The following is a 27,248-nucleotide window of genomic DNA, read 5'->3' on the forward strand; positions in this document are numbered from 1 at the left end:
AATGTTGTTATTGATTGTTGAATGAATCCGTTGGTTGAATTTTATAACTAGCGGTTCTCCATTAATGATATTGATATTTTTATGGTGTATGGGAATAGTAAAGCCTGCACCACTTATGATAGTAAAAGCAAAGCCATGCAGAGGTTTTATGTTTCGGTATAAAAGCAACACGCGCGAAATTAACGCATTTATTGGTGGAAACACGTCAATAATGCGTGTTTGACAATTGTGCAAAACAAAATTCGTGATTTTTCCCAGTTACGTAAGTTTATTAAAATTCAACATTTTTTTCCGGACAAAACGATTGAATGTCAAGCGAATTCATATGCAAATTTGGCCCAGAGGAATTTTTAATAGTCCGAAAGCTGAGGCAGAGAAAATAAATCGGAATGCGCGCTATGTGTACGTTTTTTCAGGAAGAACGCCAAGAATTTCGCCCATCTGGTCTGGAAATTTTATTTCTAGATTTGCTTTTCAACGTTTTACTGCTTCCCTGGATTTGTCTCATTGTTATTCGCCAATTAAAAATCTGCATTCGATGCCTCGCCCACTCGTGGGACGTTTACTACTCGGATTCCAGAATGCTGGGCCCCTTGAATGGAAGCTTCTTGTAATTTTTTTATTGTGATGTAAAAACTTATACGACATTTTATACCTTCGTCCTCTCATAAATTCGAAAGTATCTGATTTTCAAAAGGAGTAGGCCGATCCTGGCATTTACAACGTTTCGTTTCTTACTACTCTTGTACTCTTTCGAGCAAAATCTACTGACGTAACATATTTTTCAATCGTGACAAACTGGTTCCACAAAATTATTCAGTCGTTCTTGTGACTACACCTCATCGAGGCACAAATTTATTAAATATCCTGCCGGAAAAAATCGATTTAGAAAACTTCCAACGTACTTAATATCTTCACACTCGGTATATGGAAGCTATAAAACGAAACGGTACAAGCTCGACACAAGATTTTTTACATTTTAGATAGTGATGATAACAGATGGACGACAAACTTGTCTTTACAAAGATATTATCACATCTTTATAGGTTATCCGCAAGACTGGCACCTCATGGAGTCCCACCTGACCACTCCAGTCGTACACATTCCTTTAAAATAATTTTAACCAAAAATATTTCTTCCATTTGAATATTTTTTTGACAATTGTATTGAATTCCTAGCTTTGACAGTACCTACTTGGATCGTATTGTTCCAAAGAACGAGCAGACAAAGAGAATTCCCTTGAGCCAACTGATGTTAAATGCTAATTGTTAGACAAACAAAGCTTGTAGTGGACATAAAACTGTCCAATACATAATCTGTTATTGCGGTACGTTGTTACAAGACAAATAAAAGTCGACTTTTATGTAAAATTTGTTGAAAGTTTACTTATCTTGACAGGACTAACGACATAACCTCACTTCTGAAAGCGTAGCTGTGACAGTTAGCCCCACCGTGAAGGTAGTTTTTGTAGGTTGCAGCGTCAACAACGCAAAAAGAAAACGAGATAAGTTGTAGAGAAAGATTTTTATTTAGAAATTGTTGCTAGTTACATGTGGTAGTAAAAATGTATGTAAGGAGGACAGCGCCACATAAATTAGTCAAAACGTTGGTATATGGTAATAAATGCGACACCTGTACTCATAAACAATTCGATGGATCACCTGTACCCTGTTCGCAATCAGTGACACCAACTTGCAGCTGGCGAAGAGAGTGTCCGATGGGTCCATTACTGTGATGAATTTTTCAAAACGCGCGTTACAAATTGTCATCGACGGACATTTTACGAGCAAACCCGCTCACTTTTAATAAAATTTAAATAGAGGGCCGGCTTTACGACGGACAATTTAATTGAAATACAAGAGACCCGTATGCGTTTCACGTGTCATCTAACCCTTGCGGTCTCCTCCACGTTGGCATCAGATGTAAACGAGATAAGGGTACCTATTTATAAACAGAGCAGTCGGGAACAAGGGAGTCGCAACGGGATTAAAGCTGGGTTTTAATTGCCGACAGAGTCGGCCCACGTTCGTTTAATGGCCGCCATGAGTGCCGCGTCCCGTCGGTAAAACAGCCATTCCCATGCGACGGTTGAATTTATACTGATCCACCCGTACCGGCTAGGTGGCATTCATAATAATTTATCTGCGAGGCCCCCGGGGCTGACGGTATTAACCCCAGAGTAAAAATTTTATAAAGGGGGAGGGCGAGGGGAGGGCGCGCCGCCCCCGGACGCCGAATCAACTTGCCATAAGTTCACAACATTATTTAAGAATTTACACAGCCAACAGAAGAAAGAAACACCATCAGATCATCAAATCATTCCTGATTTTCTTATTTTTCACTGCGTTTCATAAACATTTAATACCAGAAAAGAAAATAACATTCTTGGAACTATTTTACGGATTTCCCAATTATTGAAAATTGATTGGTTTTAGTCCCAGTTCAAGAAACAATTGAATATGTATGCATCATTTTGTTTTAAATTTTCTAGTCTGTTTTATTTACCTCAAAATCAAAATACAAACAAATCGACTGTAAAAGAAAACAATTGTTTCGAAAAATTGAAGATTTTGGTTCCACATCAGGACCGAATCTAGTCTAGTTTCGATTACATTTTCAAAAATATAAAAAAATACAATTTGGAAAATAGATGTTTGATTTTAGCAACTCTTGAACCTACCTACCCAAAGTAAAATAGTTTATTTTCGTGTTAATTATAATTTATTTTGACATTTTACAAAATTTTACAATGGTGCTAAGTTTAGCCGGCAGTGAAACAATTTTCTAAAATACGTCAATGTTACGAAATTTTGTCAAATTTGGCTCTTTTGAAAAGCGAACAATTTATCGTCGACTTGGTCCTATCTCGTTATAAATTTTAATTAAATATGGTTATCGACACAAGCCTAAGCTATGCGCATTCTTTAATGCAAATTACGCAAATATGCATTTACATGAGCAATAATATATGCGAGAGATTTGCAACAACTTTTCGCCGTTTTATCTTTGAATAATTGTCGCCGGCGCGATTTAAATATTTAACTATTCCGACGTTATCTATGGCGTTACGGACCCAAAAAATAACCCAAAAAAAATGTTTTACACCGGATTTGTGTGAACAACTGAATCGCCTTATCATCCAGATCTGGCGAAATTTTTATGGACCAATTAGACCGCGACAAAGCCGATTTAAAGTCGCCGAACAATCTTATACATAATTTATGACGATTTTTTTTTATTTTCGGAATGATTTGAATAAATCAATATTGAATTAGATGCCATCGACTTGACTAATTGTCAGGAGTTATGAATTATTTATTAATGTTTGGGATTGCGAACGACACGACAAGTAAAGGAGTTTTGGGAAGGAAAATCCCGCCAAAAAGCGTTGCATTGTGTTGCAAAATGCAGCGATAAGGAAGGCGGTTTAAAAATGGTTTAGTGGCAATAAACACGTAACAAAAATTTTAAAAGGGAATAAAGTGTTGGGACAATGAAGGCAGTAATGGGGCAGGGGACGAGACAGAAAGTTGAAAACATAGTTGTAACAGAATAAAAGGGAAACAAGACAGAAGTAAAGAAAGAAGAAAACTAGAGAAGAGAATAGTTGTTTTTAAGGTTAGAACAGAAATTGCAGATTGTAAACGTAGGATAAAAGCAGCAGAATAGAAAATAAATAATAAAAACTAATAAAAGATTATAGATATTTAATAAAAAAAAGGAAAAATATTATGGTAAGCAAGTTTTGTAAAAATTTGTATTTTTTATTTTAATTTTATGTTCTTGCTTATTTATTCTCGAAACCAAAACATATCGGGTGTTCATTTTTTATCCTTAAAGTTGACGTTGGAGAGTCGATTGTGAACGCACCACGCATCAGTCTGGACACTAAAAACACAAACAACGCAAAAAGTGAGGTTAGATTTAAACAGCCGATCATGTGATCTGTAATCCTTGGTGCGTTCACAATCGACTCCTCAACGCCTGCTTTGAGGATACATTTAATAAATGAACATCCGATATACCTACAAATTGATCGTAAAGGTGAAGTTTTTTTGGAAAATGGAAAATTTTTGGTTCTATATCCAGATTGATTCTGGACTGGTTTAATTTAAGTTTATAAAAATATAAAAGAATGATCTGGAAAATGGTAAATGTCTTATTTTTGCAATTTTCATACCTACTTAAAGTAAAATTGTTATTTTCTGGTTGATCAATATTTATTTTTACATTTTACATAGGTGGTAAGTACGAGTATTTCAGCCAAAGCAAAATGGTAAAATAATTTGTGGAAATTTGAAAAATGACATTCATTTTGTTGAAAATGGAAAACTGTTTGTATTAACGATTTTTATTGAAAGAAAGGGTTTTCTAGATGGAATGGACGACTCAGAAAAAAAATCTAGGTAGGAGAAAATTGACGAATAAATTAAAATATTGGAAAGCCTTGATAATCACATAAGCGCTTTATGTTTATGAAAATAAATAGAAAATTAAACGAAATTGAGCGGACAATGTGGTGAAGGAAGAGTCGGCGAGATTTAGAGGGTTTATAAATTTTGTATAAAATCGCTGGGGCCAAGAAACTAAATTGATTTCGTGTACCGAGAAGGGGAGACTATGTCTGCAGCGGTTTGGGTCCGGGGGCGGCAATCCAAGCCCACGATATTCGAATGTGAGTAAATGAAGAGGGCGTCATTCTAAACGAAACAGCAATTAAACGCACGCCCTCCCAGATAATGGTTATGGAGCAATTACATTTATGCAGACTAACCCTTTGATGGTGTTCAACTCGATTATCTCCGACTCGTACAACTCTTCGTCATCCCTTATCGCTTTAAATAATCACGGATCGTAGTTTCAACTTGAACAATAAAAATAATGTGGCATGGGATGGCCAAAACTTCAGTAGTAACTGTATATCAGTAGACATAACTCCGGAGTTCCAAACATCCCTATAAACATAACTAAGTTAATTTAGTGTAAGACATAAAACAGAACTTCTGGGTCATAGACGGGATCTGGCTGCTCTTTCCTGTTTGCGGAATTTAATTTCCGTAAAACTGGATCGGATTTGAACGGGCCGATCGAAAAAAATATCTAATCCCAGAAATGGACGTTAATATCCAGGGCATAAACTCGCAGATAAAATATTCAATCTACGTGTTTTGTCTTGGCAATTTTATTAAAATCTCTTTAGACATTTATTGCCAGCGGATCTTGCAGTAATGTAAGCGCTTCGAGTGCTTGCTCTTCAACTCGAAGAGTTTTATTGGATAAGTTTAATTTTACGGCCATACACAATGCAAAATTTCAAGCTGAAACTTTAGATATTTATTGCCACAATTAAGACCGACCGAGTCTTGTTTTTTCAGCGATCGGTAATTACGCCGCCGCCAAATTATAGTACGGGGGAGCCACCCTTTAATTGGACCTGCGACCGGTTCACGTCTCACTCTGGTCTACCTCGATTGATCGCCAATAAACCCCGAAACATGTCCAACAGATGAGCAACGTCTTGATCGGCTCTCGTAAGCTCCACATCCGCCAGATGCACCAAAAAAATCCTAATTAGTAAATAAATCTGTCAGCCGCCCCCAGGCATATCAGTCCCGCGAGGGGCCCCGTCCCGCATTCTTGAGAAGGGTGGTTCTCCTCCTCCTCCGCCGTATTATTCATGAGCCTTAAACAAGTTTTCATGTCATTTTCACGTCCTCCCCGGGGAAATAATGCACTTCTTTTTCCCAGTATATTTTTCTTCGTCGTCCTTTTTTTACGCCTCTTACATAATTATAAATTTAATTAAAGTTTGCCTCGTAAAGCGGCTTTTATTAAAAAGAGAGCTTTCTTGGGGCGCGCGGGCGGGGGCGGCGGTTGATGAACCAATTTCGGATTTACACGGACCTACCCCGGTGCAATTGTTAATTCCGGACAAAATGGCGCAGGAGCGTGACGGTTGCTTAATCGATTGAACATTTTTTTCTCACAAGAATGGAACCACAAATTGATAAGGCGGGCCGCACAGGATCATAACTCGTGTTTACTTTAATGCCAGTTGACAGCTTAAAATAAATGCTTACCTTAAAGTCTCCATCGTGGGTTACAATTTATCAGATTATCCTGTCGGGCCTTTCAAAGCGGTTGGCGGGCCGGGGGGCGCGGGGACCCCAAGGAACGAAACGTCTCGAGTAAACAAAGAAGTAATAACGAAATACGTTGGAAGAGCATCGAGGAAGAGTTAGCCCGGTGAGAAAATTTGCAAAAACATGCCTTTCTTAATTTTGAATAAATAAATAGGTAAACAACTCGCATTCTGAACTATTTTTCAAAAGAATTCGTAATTTACGGAGAACGAAATTTTATTTAGTCCATTATGTCTGGGGATCGATCGATTAACAATGCAAGAAGATGGCACAAAGAAACCAGCTGTCTGTTCATCTGTAGAGAAAAAATAGAGCAATTCTCAAAAATTTTTGAAAAATGGATAATTTTAAACAATTTTTTGAAACAATCTCGGTGAAACAACTTGTTGTTAAGAAATTGGATGACCTGGATCATAAGGAAAAGCTGGAAAAGGTAGGCAAGAAAGATATAAGGAAAATAAGAAAGGCTTAGATAAAATCAGAGAAGAATGGAGAAACTGAAGAGAATAGAGAATAATTGTATTTAAGTTTAAGAAGCACTTGAAGAAGTTTCATAAAATGCAAGAGAATTATAAATAAATGGTGAAAGCTAGAAAATATTTCTATTTAAAAAAAGACAAAAATTAATCGTAACTAATATTTTTTGGGGTACTTTCCAAGTTCCTAGAGTGGGTTAAAATGTTGAAAAAAATTTTGAATTTAATTTTAAAATGTTCTAAGTTAGGTTACTTGAGAATACTTAACATATATTTGTCCTTTTGAAGATACAATGTGAAAAGTATAAAGCAATAATTTTAACAATGAAGAATCTGTGAAGAAAATGACGAAATTAGGTAAAGCAAGAAATCATTGTTTCTGGATACAGAGAAAATGGAATAAAAATCAATCAATAAGTGTAAAAAGAAAAAAATATTTTTGGAAGAATTGTGATACCTATGATATTTTACTAGCTGATTTTTTCTTTTAAAAAATTAATAAATTTTTATGAAGCTTTAAAAAAGCCAATTATATTTTAGTTGAATTAAATAAAAGGGTCTAGAAAATTAACAGTAAGTTAATAATAATTTAAAAACAGCAGCTATGATGATGAAGAGAAATAGGAATAGAAGAAAATATAACATCAAAATCCAGTCAAAGAAATGAAGACAGAATCAAGAAAACGTAAAATAATTTCGATGGAAAAATAACAAAATAAACAGCAGGAAAAAATTTAGAAGATTAAAAAAAGGAAAATTTTTACATATTTATGTTTGTATCACTTGTTCGTTTATAACTAAATAATTATTGCACAAATTTTGATGAAACCTTCAATAATAGTTGGAGTATTTCGTTGTCTTAAATTTCAATATAGAAAACATTTCCCACCTTGGAGCTAATCTGGGTAATAATAAAGGAATGAATTTTTGTAGTAAGCATTTGGAGCAGTCGCTTAACAACGGCGTGTCCACAAGACATTCCAGTTTATTGATCTAAACTTGTGACAGTGACCGTGACAAGCAACCAATTTTAGATATTTGATACGCTTTAACATTGTTGCAAGCTCGGTTTTAACAAAAAATTGCTTCAACATTTCCAAATATTTTTTTTAATTAAATTGAAATGAAAATTAAATCAGGATTAAATCCAGTCAACTAATAGTTGCTAATATTAGTTTCTCAAGAGTAAAAACAGTTTATTTTATTTTTTGCAAACTTGTACCTAATTGTTCTAATTATTAAAAAATAAATAAGGTAAATAAAGCAGCCTGAGAAAGGAATCTGGTGGTAAATTACTTTAGCATTTCGTATTTTTTTTACGGAGATTAATTTGTTTTTATCAATGTGCAATAAAATTATTACTAGATATTAACTGCACCATTAAGCAAATGCAGGATAAAATATAAATAAAGCTAAGAAATCTATGAGTACTTTCATGGACGTAGAAAAATAGTAATTGGATAACCTTCAGAATATCTTATAAGAATGTAACAAGAAAAACCGGTAAACGATTACAAAGCATAGTCTTGGAAAAGTAGTAAAGAGGTAGTGAAGAAGTGTACATGGACAGATGTAGAATTGATCTGAAAATGATAAGATAAGAACATCAAGACTATTTAAAATATTTTAAAACGAGTTAAAACAGGAGATATGAAAGAAATGTTTGGATGAAGAAGTGTGATGGATAAAATATTTTTTCTGACATGCATTTTAGAGAAAAGGAAAGTTTTCTGTTCGATTCTGGTCTTCACGACCTTGTCCGGGTATTGTACAAAGATGTGGTATTTTTTTTGGGGTGAGTTGGGGTTCTGCGTTGGTGAAGGTTTGAACCTCCGGAGCGTCGTCGAGTGATTGCGTTCCTGGCGAAGTGTGATTCAATTACCGTCTATTTAATTATGGAAGCAATAAAATATGTGGCAATAAAAATACAATAAAAAGGTTAATAAATATACATTGTAAAAATAAATGCGTGTTTAATGAACGCAAATAGCCATTATGCCGCGAAAATATTGGTAGAATTTTATGAATATCGCAATAAACCGCCTATCGAAGAAAAACAACGGAAAGTGCAATAAATAAAAAAAAGAGCAAAAACAATCGGCCGTGATTTATGCAAGTTGCATCGAATCCGCTCGGCCAAATAATGCAACAAATGAGGAACTCATACTCGAAGCAAGGTGCATTAAATTTATGTCCAATGAAAGACCGATTCATTTCATGTTGACAACTTTAAACCCCATTAAATATCCTATAAACTCACTTTATTTTTCTTTAACGCAACGATGTTAGTTTTATCGTGTCTCTGCAGTAACCTGCTCATTTATTAGATTTCGTCGTGAGCCGTCGATAATCGGTGAAAAATCCGGCACCCCCGGAAAAGTCCGCTCAATTGCGGTCCAGACACCATGCATTATCCAGAACGGTTGCATCCAGAGGGAGACGGAACGGGCCAACGTGGCCCAAGAATTATGACGGAGGTTTGCCAACGTCGGGAAAGAAAAACCCCAGGAGCCAACCGGGCGACTGGCTCGTAAAACTCGGGAAAAAGAACGAACGAAATACGGTTATGCTGCAAAAATAGATCAAGTCTCAGCAAAATATATTTTTTCTTCTAGCAGGGGTGATGTTATTTCAGATGGCGCACGAACGGGGTTTATATTCGGACGGGCTGACAATCCGAAATAGACACAAAGGGGGACGAGATTGTCTCCCGCACGAATGGAAAATCGAAAGGAAAAAAGAAATCGATCAATAGCAAAAGAAATCTTCTCCGAGAGCTCTCGCCAAATGGTAATTTTATAATTGGCACGAAAACGGTGCATCTCAAGGTTCCACTCTCAGACCAGTCTTATTTCGGTTTATTGTAGAATAATTAGGAGTTGGGTCGTGGAAGCTTTAAACAAAATGTGTAAAGAGAATAATAATTTTGAATGTTTGTAAAATGCAAATATACAAAATAAACAAACATTTTTTCAAAATTAATTTTTCGCGCCATTACTCCAAGAAGAAAGGTCAAGATAAATTTGCTGAAAAAATTAGATGCAGTCAATGAAAGCAAAATATATAAATCTTCTTGAAGAGCTCTTTGTAAGATTAAATGATCAAATAGTGACTTTTTAATTAGTGTAAGTACCTCAAGGTTCCACCCTCGCACCTGTCTTATTCCCATATATCTCAAAATAATTAGAAGCCGCAAGCGTTCAAACTAAATCAATTATTTTTGGCTTAATTTAAATGAATCTACATCTTAGAGAAACATTTGGCTGTTTAAAAATAATTGTAAATAAATAAAAAAGAAAGGAAATTATAAAATGTTATTCTGAAAAAAGTAAAATATACTACAAGTGGAATTAAAAAAATTCAAAATCTTCCACAGAATAATTAGAAAATACGAAAATGTAAAAACAATGAGAATTTAAAAAAAAATCAATTTTTACAGGTTTTATTTAAATTTACAATAGGGTTTAAGAGGAGATTTTTTAATGAGAGGAGATTTAAATATCGTGCCTGGACAGCTTTAAAGTAAAATAGAATTTAATCAAGAAATCCAAAATAAATATTTTTGAAGAGGTCCTGCAGGATCAATGGCTAATTTGTAATTTTCTAATTAGAATAAGAAGTAGGTACCTCTTCTAGGTACCGTTTGTTTGATTATAATTAGAATCTGTCTCTTGGAGAAGTGGAATTAATTATTTTTACATTAATTTGAAATTAATTTAATTTTGGAAAAAGTTTCATTACAGATAATTAAAAAGAAAATCGAAGAGTTCTACTGACATTGTTAAAAACTTTTGGGAAAGTAAAATTCATAATTAAAATAAAATGTACAAAAGAAATGAAAATCAAAAATTCCACTGAATGTCTGAAAGGTATGAAAATGCAAAATAATGAAAAATGTTTAAAAAATTAAATTTTTTAATCGAGGTACGACGATTTAATTTGTGGGGAGCTCGTTTTTCGAATGAGCAAATATTAAAATGTTGTGATGGGTTGTCAGATAGGTAAGATTTAGTTGTATTGTATTGTGCGTGGTCCACCCCGTATAGTGATAACGTATAAAATTTATGTATAACGTGCTAGGTGTGCTTTTATGCCACGGCAGGGTCCTATTAGCCATCCCGATAATTTTATTAGATATGAAGTTTGCTTGACGAATTGGAAACAAGCCGTAAATAAGGCAAACAATATTCCTCATGGGTCCCACGGCACGGCGTCTCCCCAATAAAATAAATTTGTCATCCGACTGTCAAACTGTATGTCTAAGGTCAACAAATAAAGTAACAATAAAATATGCATGGAAGCTGGAGAGGTGCTCGTCCGAAGGTTGAACACAAGAATAACGTCTTTATCCCCCATCAATGTTCAAAGTTCACGTATCTGAAGCGACATTACCCTCCGTCAAGGGAGTAGGCTGTTTATGACATCACGCAACGGGGTTGATTGCTTTCCTTCGAAAACGACTCCGGAGTGATCTCTGTGAACGCTCCAGTCATTATTTGCCCAAAGCTCATCAACCAAAACGGTCTCCTTATTTCTTATCGGGGCCTCTCAAGACAGACGTGACCCTTGATCTCTCGACTATTCCACCCTTCCGGGGTCGCATCGATTCGCGCCCCGCTTTTCCAAAAATTCCACCCCGCGCCGAATTGTGTACTTTTCGATCTAATAAAACAACAAGCGTTTACGTTTTACGAGCGCTACGCTCCAGAAATGAGACTACAATAATAAGAAAATGCGATTTTATTGGGACATTTTTAAATGCATTCATAATTTCGTCTTTATTGGGGACGTTAAAACGAATATTTTTTTCAATTAATATCGGATTGCTGAGAGAATTCCTTCCGGACAGGTGATGTTTCATCACGAAAATTAATAATGTAGTAAAACGAGGAAAATATTAGACAGTTGGGTCATTTGCATGTGGTGTCTTTCGTAATTGGATATTTGCTCGGTGTTGCAATGTCGCATTAACTTCAACGGAAAATTAAAGAGACAAAATGATACGAAAATTTTATTTGGACATTTTTTCAAAAAGATTTATGGGGGGACAGGATGTGGCGAAACCATCCTTGAATTTTTTAAATATTTCGTTTATCTGAGAGCTTGTAAAATATTTGTTTTTATGATAACACTTTAAATTCTTCAGGATGATAACTTTATAACGAGTGGTAAAAAAAATTCAATTTTCATAAAATTAAATGCCTCCCTAACTTTGACACAATGTCGACAAAATAGAAAAGATTATAATAACAAAAAAACAAATGTGGGAAATTGAGAAACGTAAACTTTTCAAAAAATAAAATACGATATAATTGATAAAAAATTAATCATTTTTCTTTGAGTACCTATTGTAAAATTCTTTATGAACAAAAAGTAAAATAGATATCTTACAGAAATTTCCAAGTTTTATAAAAACTCTTGAAGTTGTTTACTTAAATACATAAGAAATATTCAATAAAATTAAATAACTGGGAAGGAATATTTGCCAAATGGAAAAATATACACGGAAATATTTTATAAAATTAAAAAAAAAAATCAATTCTCTTAAAAATGAAATGCCTTCCTAACTTTGATAGAATGTCTAAAAAATATAAACATTTATAAGGACAAAAAAATAATTGTAAGGAATTATTCTTCATGAAATGCAAATTTTTCAAGAAATAAAATCTGATAAAGTCTAAATATCATAAAATTTACAAAAAAGAAAATATATTCCTTGAGAATCGTAAAATTCTTTATAAACCGAATAATATATTTTACAGAAACTTAGAAGTTCCTATGTATTTAAAAAAAATCTAAAAAAGTTTTTGAGCAAAGAATAGATAACTTTCTCTCTCTAAAAGCTATAAAAGTTGCTACAGACGAGACAATTTTTTTGGTGACTAAAATATGCAATAAAATGAAATAAGGAATTCACAAGGAAATGTCTTACAACATTTTAAAAATATATTTTTTCAAGGGAACGTACTTTGAGGAAGAAAAACATTCTTTCTCTGGATTAAAAAGATTTTTAACAATTCAAAAATATCTTAACAAAGAAATATGTGCTCAGGTATATCAAATAAAAATATGAGAAATGTGTTCTTCGAGCATGACAAAATAAAATAAAATAATGTAAAAATTCTAAAAGCTTTAATTTGGCGACTAAAAAATGAGAAGGGTAAAACGTTAATAAAACAAGACATCTAATAGATAACTGTAATGTTCTGAAATTTATGAAAGGAAAATTGTTTAATTGGAAGATAAATTATTTAAAAAATACCTAATAAAATTCATACTGTTAATAAAATTGAATATTAACAGATTTTCTACAAATTGAAAATTTAAAAAATATTTTAAAAATGCAGGGCACATTATTCTTTGTAGTAAGTAGAATTATAATAAATAATAATAAATTGTTTGTGACAGCTAACTATAAATGAAATAAAATTTTCAAAGCACTTTTGTGAGTAGGTATTTTTTATAAGCCAGAACAAAATTTAAAAAAAAATTATTCAACACTTTAGGCATATCTGGTTCATTCTCCTTAAAAATTTGAAATAATTGTGTAATTTTTCCCAGTTCATGGTTGATTTCCCCACAATTACTTGCGGCAGAATGAAGAAAAAAGTAAACGAATTCGAGAAAAAAAATTAATCAATAATCAATCTTAATGCAGCAGAGAATTACAGTTGACTCACGATTCTCGGCCTGATTTGACTAAAAATTTCGAATTTAGACGAAAAAGCGACGAGCACGTGGGAGATTGGTCAAGAAAATTTCACGCCAGCAGCACGAGTTCTCGCGCTGATTAAAAAATCCACTTGATTTCTTTAAATGAGAAAAAAACTGATTTCCGTGCGGGTGCAATTAAAAAAATATTTTGGAGAACGAGAAAAATAAAATAGAAAGGACACGTCAAGATAATTTTATTCTTGAGGTAAAATTGAAGGAAATGAGTATTTTTGAATTTGGAAAAAGTGTAAATTTGAAGGGGACCACCTGGTGTCTTGGTTTGAGTTTTACCAACGGTAAGAGAAAAATAGTGGGAACCACTCGGTCGTAAATGTAAATCGTGTTGGTCGGATACCATGTTACGTTACCGTCGGCCCCATCTCCTTACCATGTGTCACCTTGAGGCGGCGTATCGTGGAATAGTGACATGTAGTGGAGTTGATTGGTGCGTGAGCGAAACAACGGCCGTTCTTTTCCCCTGATCGAGTACTCGCCGCTATTTCCAATAAAACTTATGAGCAAACAGTTCCGTGCGAAATACCGACCGGACTGGATGTCGGTCGGAATCCGAAAATTAACTACCGAGTGGCTCATTAAAGCTTCGTGTGCGGCCGACTATCCCAGGAATTCCGTCTAGGGCCTTATTAATTATTTCCAAGTGCGCGCCTCGATCCTCCAAATATACGTCCTTTCGGGTAAAAAACCGTCGATACAAATCAAACTCGTTTTACCTCCCGTCCACATTGGCGGAGCTCACCGGATCCGAAGATCGACAACTTCGTCCTCGTCGCTCCTGCCGGTCGGCCATCTTCCCTCCCGCTCGCGGCCGCCATGTTCCGCCGAGCTGACCACGCTGTCTTAAAATATGTAACCTACGCTAAGTTGGAACGCGTTCAAGACGGCTACAAGACACAACATCTTAATAATGCACTTTATTGACTCTCATTAACTTTTTTCCTGGTCCAGTGATGTGCGTCCTCCACCACGCCGAACCGAACAGTCGAGTAAGATCTTTTGTTTGTCTTAAGTCGCGACTAACCCCGATCGATGACCGCACTCACCACCGACGCACCCCAGACTAATCCTGCGGTTAACCGCAGCCTTTACCTGAAAAGTGAAATCGCACACCGCATGCAAATCTTCACCACCGATTTATGGTTTTATTGCTCTTGATTGCCTCATTCCTCATGGGTCGACTGCATTCTCGCCCGACGACTTTAGAGGGGTCTGCTACCCCTTGCTAAGCCACTAGTCACGCTTCTGGGTCCTGGTTGGTCGGATGGGTCCGATTCAAACGCGGCCGCATTGTCAAACATGTAGATGTGTTTTTGCCACCGTCGAAGGACACTGACCCGCAAGGGCGCAAGTGAAGTGAAAGTGAAGGCCAAGGTCCGTCGAGGTAGGGCACCTGAAAAAATCACAAATTCACAAATACTTAAGGAAATTCTTCGAGGTTTGATGGTCGTGTCGCGGGCCTATTGTCTATGGAAATGTGCATTATATTTTTTCATTGGCCTATTAAGCTGTAAAAACTTTACGATACCTACTTTGTTTTCAGTTGAAATTTTTACAAGCTCAACCGACAATTATTCGATCGGGTGTTAGTTTTATTATAATGACTGCGCAATTAAAATCGCCGTTTATTAACTACTTACGATTTTATACTGATTGCTAATAGTTATAAATAAGTCGGATTGGAAAAAAAGGCAGTCACTCGGTGCGCATCTGACGCTTTTTCTTCTTCGCTCTTTCGGTGCTTTCATCCGAACCCAAAACAAAAAAAAAACAACTCCGAATTCAACTTGTTCCGTTCATGTTTCTTCAACCTGAAACACGACAAAAATTTACAAACCTGACGTATTTTATTTATTGGAACATTTTTCAAATCGAGAACTCGTCGCACATTCTTTGCTTTTCATTGTGAACCTTCAGGATGAAATTGATGGATCTGCAGAAAACAAAAATTATCCTCAAGAGTCAAATTGTACAAATCTTTTGGAAAATATTTCGAGCATCTGACTTAAATTTTTATTAAATGTTTGTATTTTTTGACCCCAAGTGAAATGTTTCAAAATAAGTTCACCACAGCAGCTTTTACCCCCCTTATTTTTTTTTTATGCAAAATATGATAACGTGGTTTTGTTAAGATCCCAAAAAAATTATTGTGGACTGTGTTGGATAAAAATTTTGGGTTTTGTCTGATCTTTTAATCATCATTAAAATATTTATTAATTCCTTTTGAAATTACAAATAAATCATGAATTTTTTTCTATATTTGACCATGTCCCTAAATATGACTAAACAAGATTCTTACATTTTATTATGGATAATTGACAAAAATTGAAAATGATGCAAGCAATTTCTTATTTTTGACAGTCTATTTTATACAAGAGTTTTCAAAATATTCTCTGAGGCTTGTTTTTCTTTTATTTTATTTATTTTATTTGGCAAAATAATTCTGAAATTCTACTACACTGCGAGAATTTTTTATCAAAATGACGCAGTAAGTGAAAAATCGCAGCTTAAAAAGCTCGTTCTGAATGTACAAAATTGATTATAAAAATGCATTGTGAATTTTGAAAAATTTGTTGAAAAAATCTGTAATTTGGGAATACATAACAGTTTATTAAAATAACATAATTACATAACATTTTTGGGAATATATTTTTGTTGAGTTTTATAAAAAACGTAAAATTTTTAACTTCTTTAACCATATTTGTGCCATTTCGTCTCATCTAGTATTATTAATAATTTTTTACTGATGTTCAATGCAATGAAGGATATTTTTTTTTCTCTACAAGACATTAAATATATTACTTTTTTTGCATTTGTCTAAGAACATTTAATGGATTAGAGGAATTTTTCACAAATATATCGGGTGCTCATTTAATGTATTCTCAAAGTTAGCGTTGCAGAGTCGATTGTGAACGCATCATGGATTACAGATCACGAATCAGCTGTTTATTAAATCTAACCTCACTTTTTGCGTTTTTTTTTTGGTTTTTCTCTGCAGATAGACGAGTGGTGCGTTCACAATCGACTCTTCAACCCCAACTTTGAGGATAAATTTAAATGAACATCCGACATATTTGGCTATGTATTTCCCTAAATTTGACTAAACAAGATTTTTAAATTTTTTTAGAATAATTGACATAAATTTAAAATGTTGCAAGAAAATTCTAATTTTTGACAATCTATTTTGTAGTTTTAAAAATATTTGGTGAGGCTTCTTTTTATTTTATTTTATTGGACAAGAAAATTGTTAGATTCTACTAAGTACACCGAGAGAATTTTTGATCAAGATCATCCAGTAAGCGCAAAATCGCAGCTTTAAAGCTCTTTCTTAATGTACAGGGTGATTACGAATTTTGAAAAAATTACTGAAAATAATCTGTAATTTGGGAATATGTTTTTGTTAAGTTTTACACAAAACGTAAAATTTTTAACTATTTTGACATATTTTTGCATTGTTAATGATTTTTTATTACTGTTCTAAGAGATGAAGGATATTTTTTTCTCTACATTTTTTAACAGGACGTATTAAATATAGAATCACGTTTTTTTGCATTTGCCACAGAACATTTGATGTTCCACAAATATATCGAGTGTTCATTTAAATCTTTCCTCAAAGTAGGCGTTGAAGAGCTGATTGTGAACGCACCATGGATTAGAAATCACGGTTCAGCTGTTTAAATCTAACCTCACTGTTTGCGTTGTTTGTGTTGTTGTAGACTGACGAGTGGTGCGTTCACAATCGACTCTTCAAGGCCAATTTTGAGAATAAATGAACACCCGATATATTAATTAGTAACCTCAAAACAGTAGCTTTAAAACTCTTCTTATTTGTTTGCTCATGACAACTTACTATGCAACTGTTTCTTTCGACGAAAAAAAATTGGGAAGTTTTGTTGGGTTTTCTACAAAAACGGAAAATTTATTTTGAGCTTCTTTATCAAATATTTTATCAGTATCATTTCGTGTAGAACGTTTCAAAGAATTTTTCTCCAATGTCGTGTAATCAAAACGTCGAGAAAAAATCTTTAGATAACTCCACGATCTATTTTAAACAATTTTGATTGCTTCGACACAAAAAATGAAGAAAACAAAGACACACTTTTTGTAAATCAATCTGTAACACCTCTGCAGTAAAATTACTCCAAAAAAAATTGTTTTGTTGCTCAATTTCTTGATTATTTTTGTTCCAATTGTTCATTCTTTTACCAATAATTAATTTTTTTGCCATTATTTCCACTCATACTCTTCCGCACGGATTATTTCTGAAAAATTTTCCAGACTCACGAACGTTTTTTTTTGTAAGCACGAGTCGCAGACGAGTACCTTATTTCCGGAAAATAAAAGCATGCCAGCAAGTTATTACTTGATTGAGAAAACTTTAAATTTGTAATTTTAATATGTAATAATAGCAGGTACAATAATTGAATTTAATTTTTAATTCTTTCAGTGTCTTTTTGGACGATTTGAAAACATTTAAATGTCGTGTCGTGTTAAACTAAGAGAAATTATACGAATTTCAAGATCATTGCGCTGAATAACCTTTGAAATTAAAGCATCAATAAAAAAATTTGTATTTTACGAGAAATATGCCTGATCAAGACGAGTTTTGCTCCGAAGCAAGTGTTTTATAGATTTGAGCAGTGGGAATCCGGCGTCGTAAAATTTGTTAAAAAATAATGTTCATTTAGGCTCGCGGGGCATAAGTCCTGATTAAAATTTAAATGAGCTCCGAGCTGAAATATTTTCTTTCAGAATTGGAACGTCTTAATTATTTCCTGCTTAATTAGAGAATATTCGTTGTCCTTAAGCGGCAACCGGTCCGACCCAACAATAACTTAATAAAAAATGAGAGTTTTATAGAGACAGCCATCCAGGATTGTGGGATTTTATTGGTCGGGGCAGGGGGCCCCAGCTGGACGCATTCCGGGTAAATTTCCATAATCCGTCGAAAAATTTCACGTGTGCGCCTCGCTCCGACATTATCGCTAATGAACACATCCTGTACACAGTTCGGGTGTATTTGTGCATAATTATTTAACGAGAATATCGCCGGTTCGCTATCTCGCCGGTTGAATTTATCGCCAAGTATTAGATAACCCGCGAAGGTGCATGCAAAGTTTTCCATTTGAAAAAGCGCGATTAGGTCCGCGTGTTGTGCAATTTAAAATGTGAAATTAAAGTTGTGAAATCGCTTTCAGCACGGATTTTTCAGCTTTTGTCAAAAGAGCTGTCGCGGTTTATTGGCCAGTTAAACCGGTTCCATTATCTCCATTAAGATTTGTGAACGCGGCCGGCGTTCCTCGATAATTATAAAATGGCTCCGGATTGGAAAAAAGCAGAGAGCGGGCTGACCACGAATGGGTTTGATCATTTCACGGTAATGTTTCCAGCCATAAGGTTGGCAACACGTGCACCACACATAAAACTAGTGTAAATTTTCTTCAAGGTTTTCATATTTTAGTACCTACAGCCTGTGAATATTTACGTTTATCGTGTTTGCGAATGTATTCGGAGGCGGAATGGTATCATCTGGGACGGTTTACGTACGGCGAAAATCGACGGCTTTTCTCCCTCACACTCGCACATGCAGTTTTCTAATTGGTTTGGATTTTTTTCTAATAGATGGAACGCGCGAATAAAATTTTATGGCCGATGCACCGCGTAAAACGCAACGGTTTATTATGATTGCTTGCTTTGTAAATACGCATCGTGGCGCTCGAAATCTTTAACTGGTCTAAGAAGTAAAATTTCACTTTTTTTCGACCAAATTTATTTGTTTATTTGAGGTTTCGTCTGTTTCAGAACCTCCTCAAGTGCGAAGTGGTCCCTGATTTTTTTCTCATTCGAGGTGAGTCGCAAACTCTTGAACACTTAAAAAATCCGTCGGACAAAATGCTCTCGAATAAATTGTTTCAATTTTGCGGCATTTGAACCAGAAATTTTTATTGCATATCTGTCTAATTGAAAATACATAAAAATAAACGGAAAACTGCATTTTTAAAATAAATATTTATTCTACGTTATTCGAAAAATTTAAAGAGAAATGTATCTGAAAAATCATCGAAATTAACATTTCTCTTAACGACTCCTTCGTTTCGTTTCAAATAAATTTGAATATAAAAAAATTAATACAAAATAAAAAGAGTCGAGTTGCTCATAAAAAATTGTCTTTTGATTGTTCTTAAATAAAAAACATTTAAGAATCCTTAACATCCTTCGGAATATTGGTAGATCAAGTTGAGTTCTAAAAATATTTAATTTTATTTAGAAAAATTAATTCACCTGAATTTATGGTTTTAAAATTTCTTTGAAAATGTATAATTTTCAACGGTGTCTCCATTGTAATGAAAATTAGTAAGCAATTAATCACTTAATTATTACTTAATTATTATTTTAATCAACAATGAGATTATCTAAAAAAATAGAATAATTGTTTAAACTTGAAAACAGCGCGTCAAATAGCTTTCATTACAAGAAAAAAAAATAATTTGATGAATATCCAAGCCACTTCCTCTACTTTTTGTAAGATATTTTTGTTGACACCGATTGTGAGTCGATTAAAAGCTTATTTAAAAAAGTTTCCATATTTTATATTTAAATTTTACCAAATTTGGATTGAAGATTGTTGGATTTTCTCATGGGCTATGAGTCATATTTGCGCCAACGACGAATATCGGTCTCAAGTCGACGTTTTCAGTGTTCATTTACAGATTTTTCACTGGTTTATCGTTCCGCCTTGGCGCAGATATTTCCAAGGCCACAGCCCATGAGAGAATCCAATAACTCCTCCAACCTAGTGTTTTTTAAAATTTTAAAATTGTCTAAAAAGTACGAAAAATAAACATACTTAGTTTGTACTTTGAAGAACGCAATAAACATTTTTATTGAAAGAAATATTTTGAACAATATTCGACTAGTTATTCCAGTTTATAAAATAATAATTAATTCTACCTAAAATATTTTGTATTTCATTTTTGAAAGTTACAACAAACTAGCCAAATTTATGTTTAAATGTTGTTGTTTAAATACCTAATAAAAAAATATTTTATAAATAGATATACAAATTCTTTTAACAAATACATTTTGCAAATTAGTTTATGTCGTATTTGAAAATGTTACCTATTAATTTAAATTATTTAAAAAATTTAAAAATTTCTTGGGCAAATTGCTTTGGAGAATTGGAGAAAATGCTTTGAACACAAAACAATTTATTGAAGAATATTCCACCCACATCCTCTACTTTCTGCAGGAAATTTGCTGAAATTAAGTCACTTAAAATTGTATCAATAAAAAATCTTATTTTGGCAAGCATAATAATTCTGTAGATACTGAAAAAATTATTCTGAAGAAAACTGAACTATTTTTGATTTGGTTAATAAAAATATCACAAATTGTGTCTTAGAGACTTCTTGTCTTATTTTAATTCCATTATTATCATTTTCGTACGTTTTGCTAATTTTTCAAATTTTTAGATACAATTCAAGTTAACAAATCGTTTAAGAAGTAAAGAATATTTTACAAATTTTGAAAACCTTTATCTCTGTATGTGAGATTGCTCAACGAAATTTAATGGAAAAGGTATTTTTATCATTTTTGATTTTACATGAAAAATTGCCATCGACTAAAATGTCGTTTAGACAAAAAACGATGAACATCGATCAGTTATTACTTCCAAGAACTCCACAAATTCGTTTAAATTTCCAGATTTGTCGAAATCAACAATGAAACCGTTTGAAAAGCAATCGCTGCATTTCCAAGCGTAAAAAAATGATAAATCATCGAACACGAGAATGTAAATTAATTTTTTTCGATTATGTAAAAGTGCAAGCTCGCATGGGCGTACACAATTTCGCTCATCCTCCTTGTAAAAAAATCCGACAAGAAAGTGTGGGCCAAAAATTAAAAAAAATTACGACACTGCAGATTTGGAAAAAAGTGACATTTTCGCACGACGCAATAGTTTAGCATATTACATTTTGTTGGAAATAAATTAGTGTTGGCACGATAATGCGTCCACGTGTCCCACTAGGTCAAAAAAAATTTGCAATCGGGGCCGTTTCCTCCACGCAGATAGCGCGTCGATTGGGGCTTGCGTGCCATCTAATTGCGCCCCTCGATAACCCCAGATATATCTCATATCAGAATTCTGAAGGCAGGGTTCATAAATATTATTGAATATAATTTACGGCCGACTCTACTTGTATATAAAACGCCGACCCACTCGCGGTCATTACAACCACCACACGTGAACATTCTCCCTTTCCCTCCCTCTTCGTGGAACTGCACGACGTGTAACACATAAACCGTCTGATTGCAATTTGCAACAATGTAACCGCGATGACTATCTGGTCTTTCAGGTTTCAGCTAGATGAAGTTACAAGTCGTAAGTCATAGCATTTTTTCCCTCATTATCGCCAGCCGCTGTTTGCATTAACAAAACGGCGTAATTGCAGACGTGGAATTCGTCGACACAAAAAAGCACTCCCACGGATTATGATCCGGGGATAAATTATCCCGGAGCTGCCGAATTTCGCCCGGATTTGGTGGAGGCGGCGATGGCTACTGAAAATTGCATTAGTTTATTACTCGGCCTCCTCGTAAATCAGTGAGAATGCAGCCGTCTATACGGATGCAGAGAGAAGCAATAATATTTAACTTAATAGCAATGCATATAGGTAATGGTTTTATGATAGCCATAACGTTATGTGCTTTGGGGGAAATCTTGGCGGCGCAAATACAAATTATTATTTGTGTAATTTAGAGAGTAATTCGGATTTGTCGGCGATGTTTAATTCAAACAACAACGAGGACGCGATACCTATTTTGAATAATTTTGAATATTTTTCGAATGTAGGTATGTTGCTAGTTTGCAATTCTAATCGATTGCAAATGTCCAAGTTTTATTAGTTTGTGAGTCAATAAACGCAAAATTATCTAATCATAATTTATTGAAATGAATTTAAAAGTGCCAGTTTGGGGCGATCTGCATAATCCCAAAATAACAATTTTTATCTGTTGCTGGAGGCTTGATTTATTTTTATTTGGCATTCGTTTCCGAAAAAATTTAAAAAGGCATTTCACCGTATTTATCACCACTAAAAATTATTATTATTATCATAAGAGTAACAACCTATAAATACGACGTTTTACACCTTTGGAAAATATCTAAATATTAAGTAACTTTGATGATTTTTAATTCAATTCATTTCTCGTTTTTACATTTTTCCTTTACTTTTATTAAATACATTTTTGACGTGTCTCATTCATTGACAAACACTTTACAACCAGCCCAGAACACAAGAAATATCCTTGCACATTCACAGATCGTTACAAAGGATATTCAAAGTGGCTGACAATGACCCACCGTCCTTGGAAACTCCTTATTTAGCTCAATGGTTGCTTTTAGACCTTCATAAATGTTTACAGGTCTTGGTTTTTGCTAAATTTTTCCTCGAACAACCTTGTAAAGTTTCAACAAAAAATCCAAACACATATTTCGATTTTTCCGATTTAAATCTTGCACAAATTGACTTTTTTTTGAAAAATAATATTAAAAATAATTATTTAACACTATTCTGTTTGAGATGAATAGAAAATTAAAAGTAGTAACAAATTATCTAAACTAGAATGAACATTCAGCGAAGATAATAATCTAGATACTGTTGGTAAAAAAAAATCTTTAAAAATTATCACGTTCTCGAGAGAAAAAATTTGAAAACATATTCAGTAAATTCGGGTTAGTCGTTAAACTACCGTTTAAAAATTTCCAACATAATTTCCTACTCTTTTGTTCTGTATTAAATCAGTGAAGATTTTTAATAAACATTTTTAAGGATCGTCCAAAGAAATATTCAACCAGAATTTTATTTAACACGTTAGATTTTTTTAAATACAAGAAAAACAATTTCCAATTTATAGTTTCTTTAAAATATGAAAAAAAAATTATAGCGATATTAAACTATTCTTTTAAGAATAATTACAAAAACTGGAATTCGTCATGTTTTGTGTAGACAATTTTTTTCTCATTTTACTACTTTTTCTACCTCGATAACCTTTTCAGGAAATAAACCCAAAAAAATTCTTCTAATTGACATAAAAGATTTATCAGTTCGTCGCTTTGTATTAAGCGATTTAACTAATTTGTTATGCTTAGTGGGACCATAACTTGCTCCTTTTGACAGATAATTTTTGCATGTTAATCAACCTGTACACTTAATTAGCGAATTTTTTTCTCACCGTAAAGTTTGATAATTTATGAATGAATTTGAGATGAGGAAAAAAAACGGGTAGTGCGAATGTGCGATTTTAGAGAAGAAATTGAGTAAAGTGACGTCCGCCATTAAAAAGTTTTATTGTCACGTTAGTGTGGTAGTTCGCACGTGGCTGAACGACCCATAATGATATTGTTACATCAATAAACCTATCTACTACATCTAAACATTTGACACAACTTTTATATGTCAATAAAAATTTAATTTCGAATATGATTGACGAACCTGTTAGATCATTAGTTAAAGTTCGTTTAATGTGCTCCGAGTTAAGTCGGGTCAGTATATTAATTACCTGTCGAGGATCTGGAAGTGATTTATTGATTATAACACATATAATTTAAGTGTAATAATGTATGCTTTACGATATGTCATATATCTTGGTGGTGTCTGCGAGCCTCAATCAACAATACTTAGTAAGAAGGAAAGTCGGAGTAAGAGGCATTTTAGTACCTTTAATGGCAAAAGAGACAAATCAAAAGGTACAAAAAGGAAAGAAAAATATGATAAAAAAGTCAAACAAACAATCGGTATTTGTTTTGTGTTGAGGTTGAAAAGCGAAATCTAAATGTCTAAAATAAAAAAAATATATATTTTCTTAACTAGTTTTTCACAAAAGGTTCAAAGAAAAATGTTTATAGAGCTTCTGGGGGAAATAGTTCTGTAATGTCGAAACTAAAATTTAGTTGGACTTTTTAAATTCAAGAAAAATCTTTTTTAGAACTTCCAGCTAAATAGTCTAAGTGTTAAATAATTAAATAAATTTTTTATGTCAAAAATTGACATAGTACATAATTTAGACACATTTAGGAACTAGTTTTTGACAGATTGTCCAAAGAAAATGTTCAGCAAAGCTTTTAGGAGAATTCAAAAAAATGAAAATATTTGTAGAGCTTCTAGGAAAATAGTTAAGTTTCAGGGTAGTGTTAATTGACAAAAAAAAAATAATAATTATGGATTAGACAAGAACAAAAAAAAATCTTAGTCTTAAACCATTAAATAAGCAAACAGCTTTTTTCAAATTTTGAAAGTACGAATTATCCTTACTTGAATGAGACATTTTTTGTAAAGCTTGCAGGACAATAGTTTTTTGTTGTAAACGTCGAATTATTAGAAATCGCAAAGAAAATCATTAAAAGAATCAAAAGTAAAACCATTGATACTTAAAATGGAACAAAAGAATTAAAAACGAATTTACAAAAATGTCAACAATGCGCGAATCATTTTTGATTTGACTAAAACTTACTCTGCGCTAGTTTTTGACAAAGAGTTCAAAGGAAAATGCTTGTAGAGCTTCTAGATATGTCGCAGCCTCAAATAATTAGAAATAACTCTTTCAAAGAATTGTCGAAAGCAAAAATTGTATTTTTCTTCAAACGTCCGTAAAATATGACATTGCACTGCTGCATTGATAATGCTAAAGTGTCACTTCATTGTCATGGCATCTAACGAGCTGACCAGCGTCCGTGAAGTTATTATCTCCGCTGAGGAGCGTCCGTGAAGTTATTATCTCCGCTGAGGGCGTCCGTGAAGTTATTATCTCCGCTGATGAGCGGCTGTAAAGTAAACTAGCTAAATCATTTGAAATATCTACCATAAAACTTCATTTTTGCTCCTCATAACATAATATACTATTATTAGCTGGACAAGAGTAGAAGAAAAATCTTTTGTATAGCTTTGTAGTGTTGTGTCGTTGTCTAAAAATATCGAAAATTGAAACAGATTTCTTAAATGCCTAAGACAGGCAGTTGATTTAGACACTTTTGCGAACTAATTTTGACACATGTAGAGTTAAAGAAAAATGTTTTGTAGAGATTGAAGCAAAATTCTCTTGTCTAGAATACGTCAAATAATTAAAGAGTTTGAACCAGTTCTCGACGGTTCAAAAAATATTTCCAGAGCCTGCAGCAAAATGATAATTAAAAACATAACTGCATTAGAGTTGCATTTTGCAAGCAGTCCCAGCCCCCCTGTCACTCTTCCCCCCGCCACCCTGTACATTCCGCATTTTCCGCTTCAATAAACTCGCTTCATAATTTCGAGATTGCAAGCTATTAAGCAGAAATGCAATCGTGCGTCTAAATTACTCTCCCATAAAAGCGACTTCTCCACCAGATAACCTCACGTTCACCGAATTTTTTTTGGACTTTTGAGCGTTTTCGCTGAACCAGCAGACCGTACTCCGTCCATCCGGATTTAGTTGTTTTCTTCGCGCTCAATGGCGCGGAAGCAACTGCCCCACACTCCGGCGGTTTTGCGTACGGGGGCGGCGGATTGCCAGCATCCTTTCTTCGCGATAGTTGTTGTTTTCATTTTTTGGCCGGCCGTAATAAAACTGAGAGAAAAATTTATTAGAGACATAATAAAAAGATACGTCAATTCCGTGATGAATTTTATAAAGTTTATTTAAATTTTTATACGTGGGGCGCAACTCTAGGCGGCATCCCCGAGGAGCGCACTAAACCAACCCTCTTTACATAAAGTAATATATGGATCGTAAATTACGGTATAATTTTTGAGCAAACATATAAAACGGACTTCTGATTTTCCGCTCAAGTTTAGATAAACGTAAGCAAACAATCAATTAAATTTTATGGTAGCAGTAATTGTTACAGTACACACAAAAAACGCCTTTTTAAATCTCATATATCACCGAACTGCTTCTCTTTTATTTATAAGAGTAAACACCTCGTAGCTGTCCACTTTTATAGATCTGCACTTAACACCTTCCAAATTTCTACCACAATGCTTTAAAAAAAAAATCAATCGAACATTTTTCGATTTGACGCTATCAAGACAAAATGGAAATCACCAGACATCTGTGTCGCGCTTGAGATTCTCTTTCAACACACCTGACGAGGTGGAAAATTTTCGAGGTTTCAATTTACATCTGCACATTAATTGTCGAATTTTTTGATAAGCAATACCGTCAAGGATATGCTAATGTGTTTTGATCGAGAGGACGTTCAATAACAATCGAAGGACTAGCTAAAGATTGATGGTGACAGTTTATGCAAAATGAGGCCGAATTGTCCTGGTCAAGGCTCCTCCGTCGCCAGGATGTCCGCCTGCTTCCCTTGGTTTTCGTCAAGATTTTTATTTAAAGAACAGTCTAGGCAAAATAGAAATCGTAAATTCCGACGGGAGACATTTTCTTAGAGATATTTCCAGCGCAGCTCGTCGTGTCAAAAGATAAAAATTTATAGAAATTAGATTTTTACGATTTGTTGTGTTTCCATTACACCCAAGCTCGCAACTCTTACAAAATCACTTGACTTACATTATTGGGTGAAATAAATCAGGCCGACGTGCACTGCGGAAAATTAAAAAAAAAGGAAGATAATTAATTCATCAACGCCCTTGAAACATTTTCTAGGAAAAAATCCTTTGACAGCTAATCTCGTCACTCGTAATAAAAATAAAAAAATAATAATAAAACAAATCAAATTATAGCACAGCTGGAAATTATCTGAGTTAGAAAATGAATTAGACACAGTAAATTGGCAGAACAAGGACTAACTAAACAAATAGTGAGACATTAAAACTGGTCTTAAAAATAAACTGGGAGAAATTTAAATGTTGTGTTTTCGTAGTTGTTAAATTAATAATTTATTTCGTTTATATTTTGGCTC

The 27,248-nt window shown here is 33.8% G+C and overlaps 1 protein-coding gene across 14 annotated transcripts in view; it reads left to right on the forward strand.

The window, feature by feature from the left end:
• Window positions 1-27,248, forward strand: part of Abd-B (Abdominal B) — an 80,489-nt gene that overhangs the window by 15,370 nt on the left and 37,871 nt on the right. For 7 of the 14 annotated variants that reach the window (XM_069053162.1, XM_069053158.1, XM_069053165.1 and 4 more), the window contains exon 2: window positions 19,151-19,196. The exons of 3 other annotated variants lie outside the window; for them this stretch is intronic. In XM_069053162.1, coding sequence (XP_068909263.1) covers window positions 19,151-19,196 — 46 coding nt within the window. Of the gene's footprint in view, window positions 1-13,577; window positions 14,338-14,395; window positions 14,733-19,150; window positions 19,197-27,248 lie in introns of those variants that run through there. 4 more of the 14 variants (XM_069053160.1, XM_069053166.1, XM_069053167.1 and 1 more) reach the window with 4 other exon arrangements.

The sequence above is a fragment of the Tenebrio molitor genome, chromosome 7 (assembly GCF_963966145.1).
Source record: "Tenebrio molitor chromosome 7, icTenMoli1.1, whole genome shotgun sequence".
In the NCBI taxonomy this organism is placed as follows: Eukaryota; Metazoa; Arthropoda; class Insecta; order Coleoptera; family Tenebrionidae; genus Tenebrio; species Tenebrio molitor.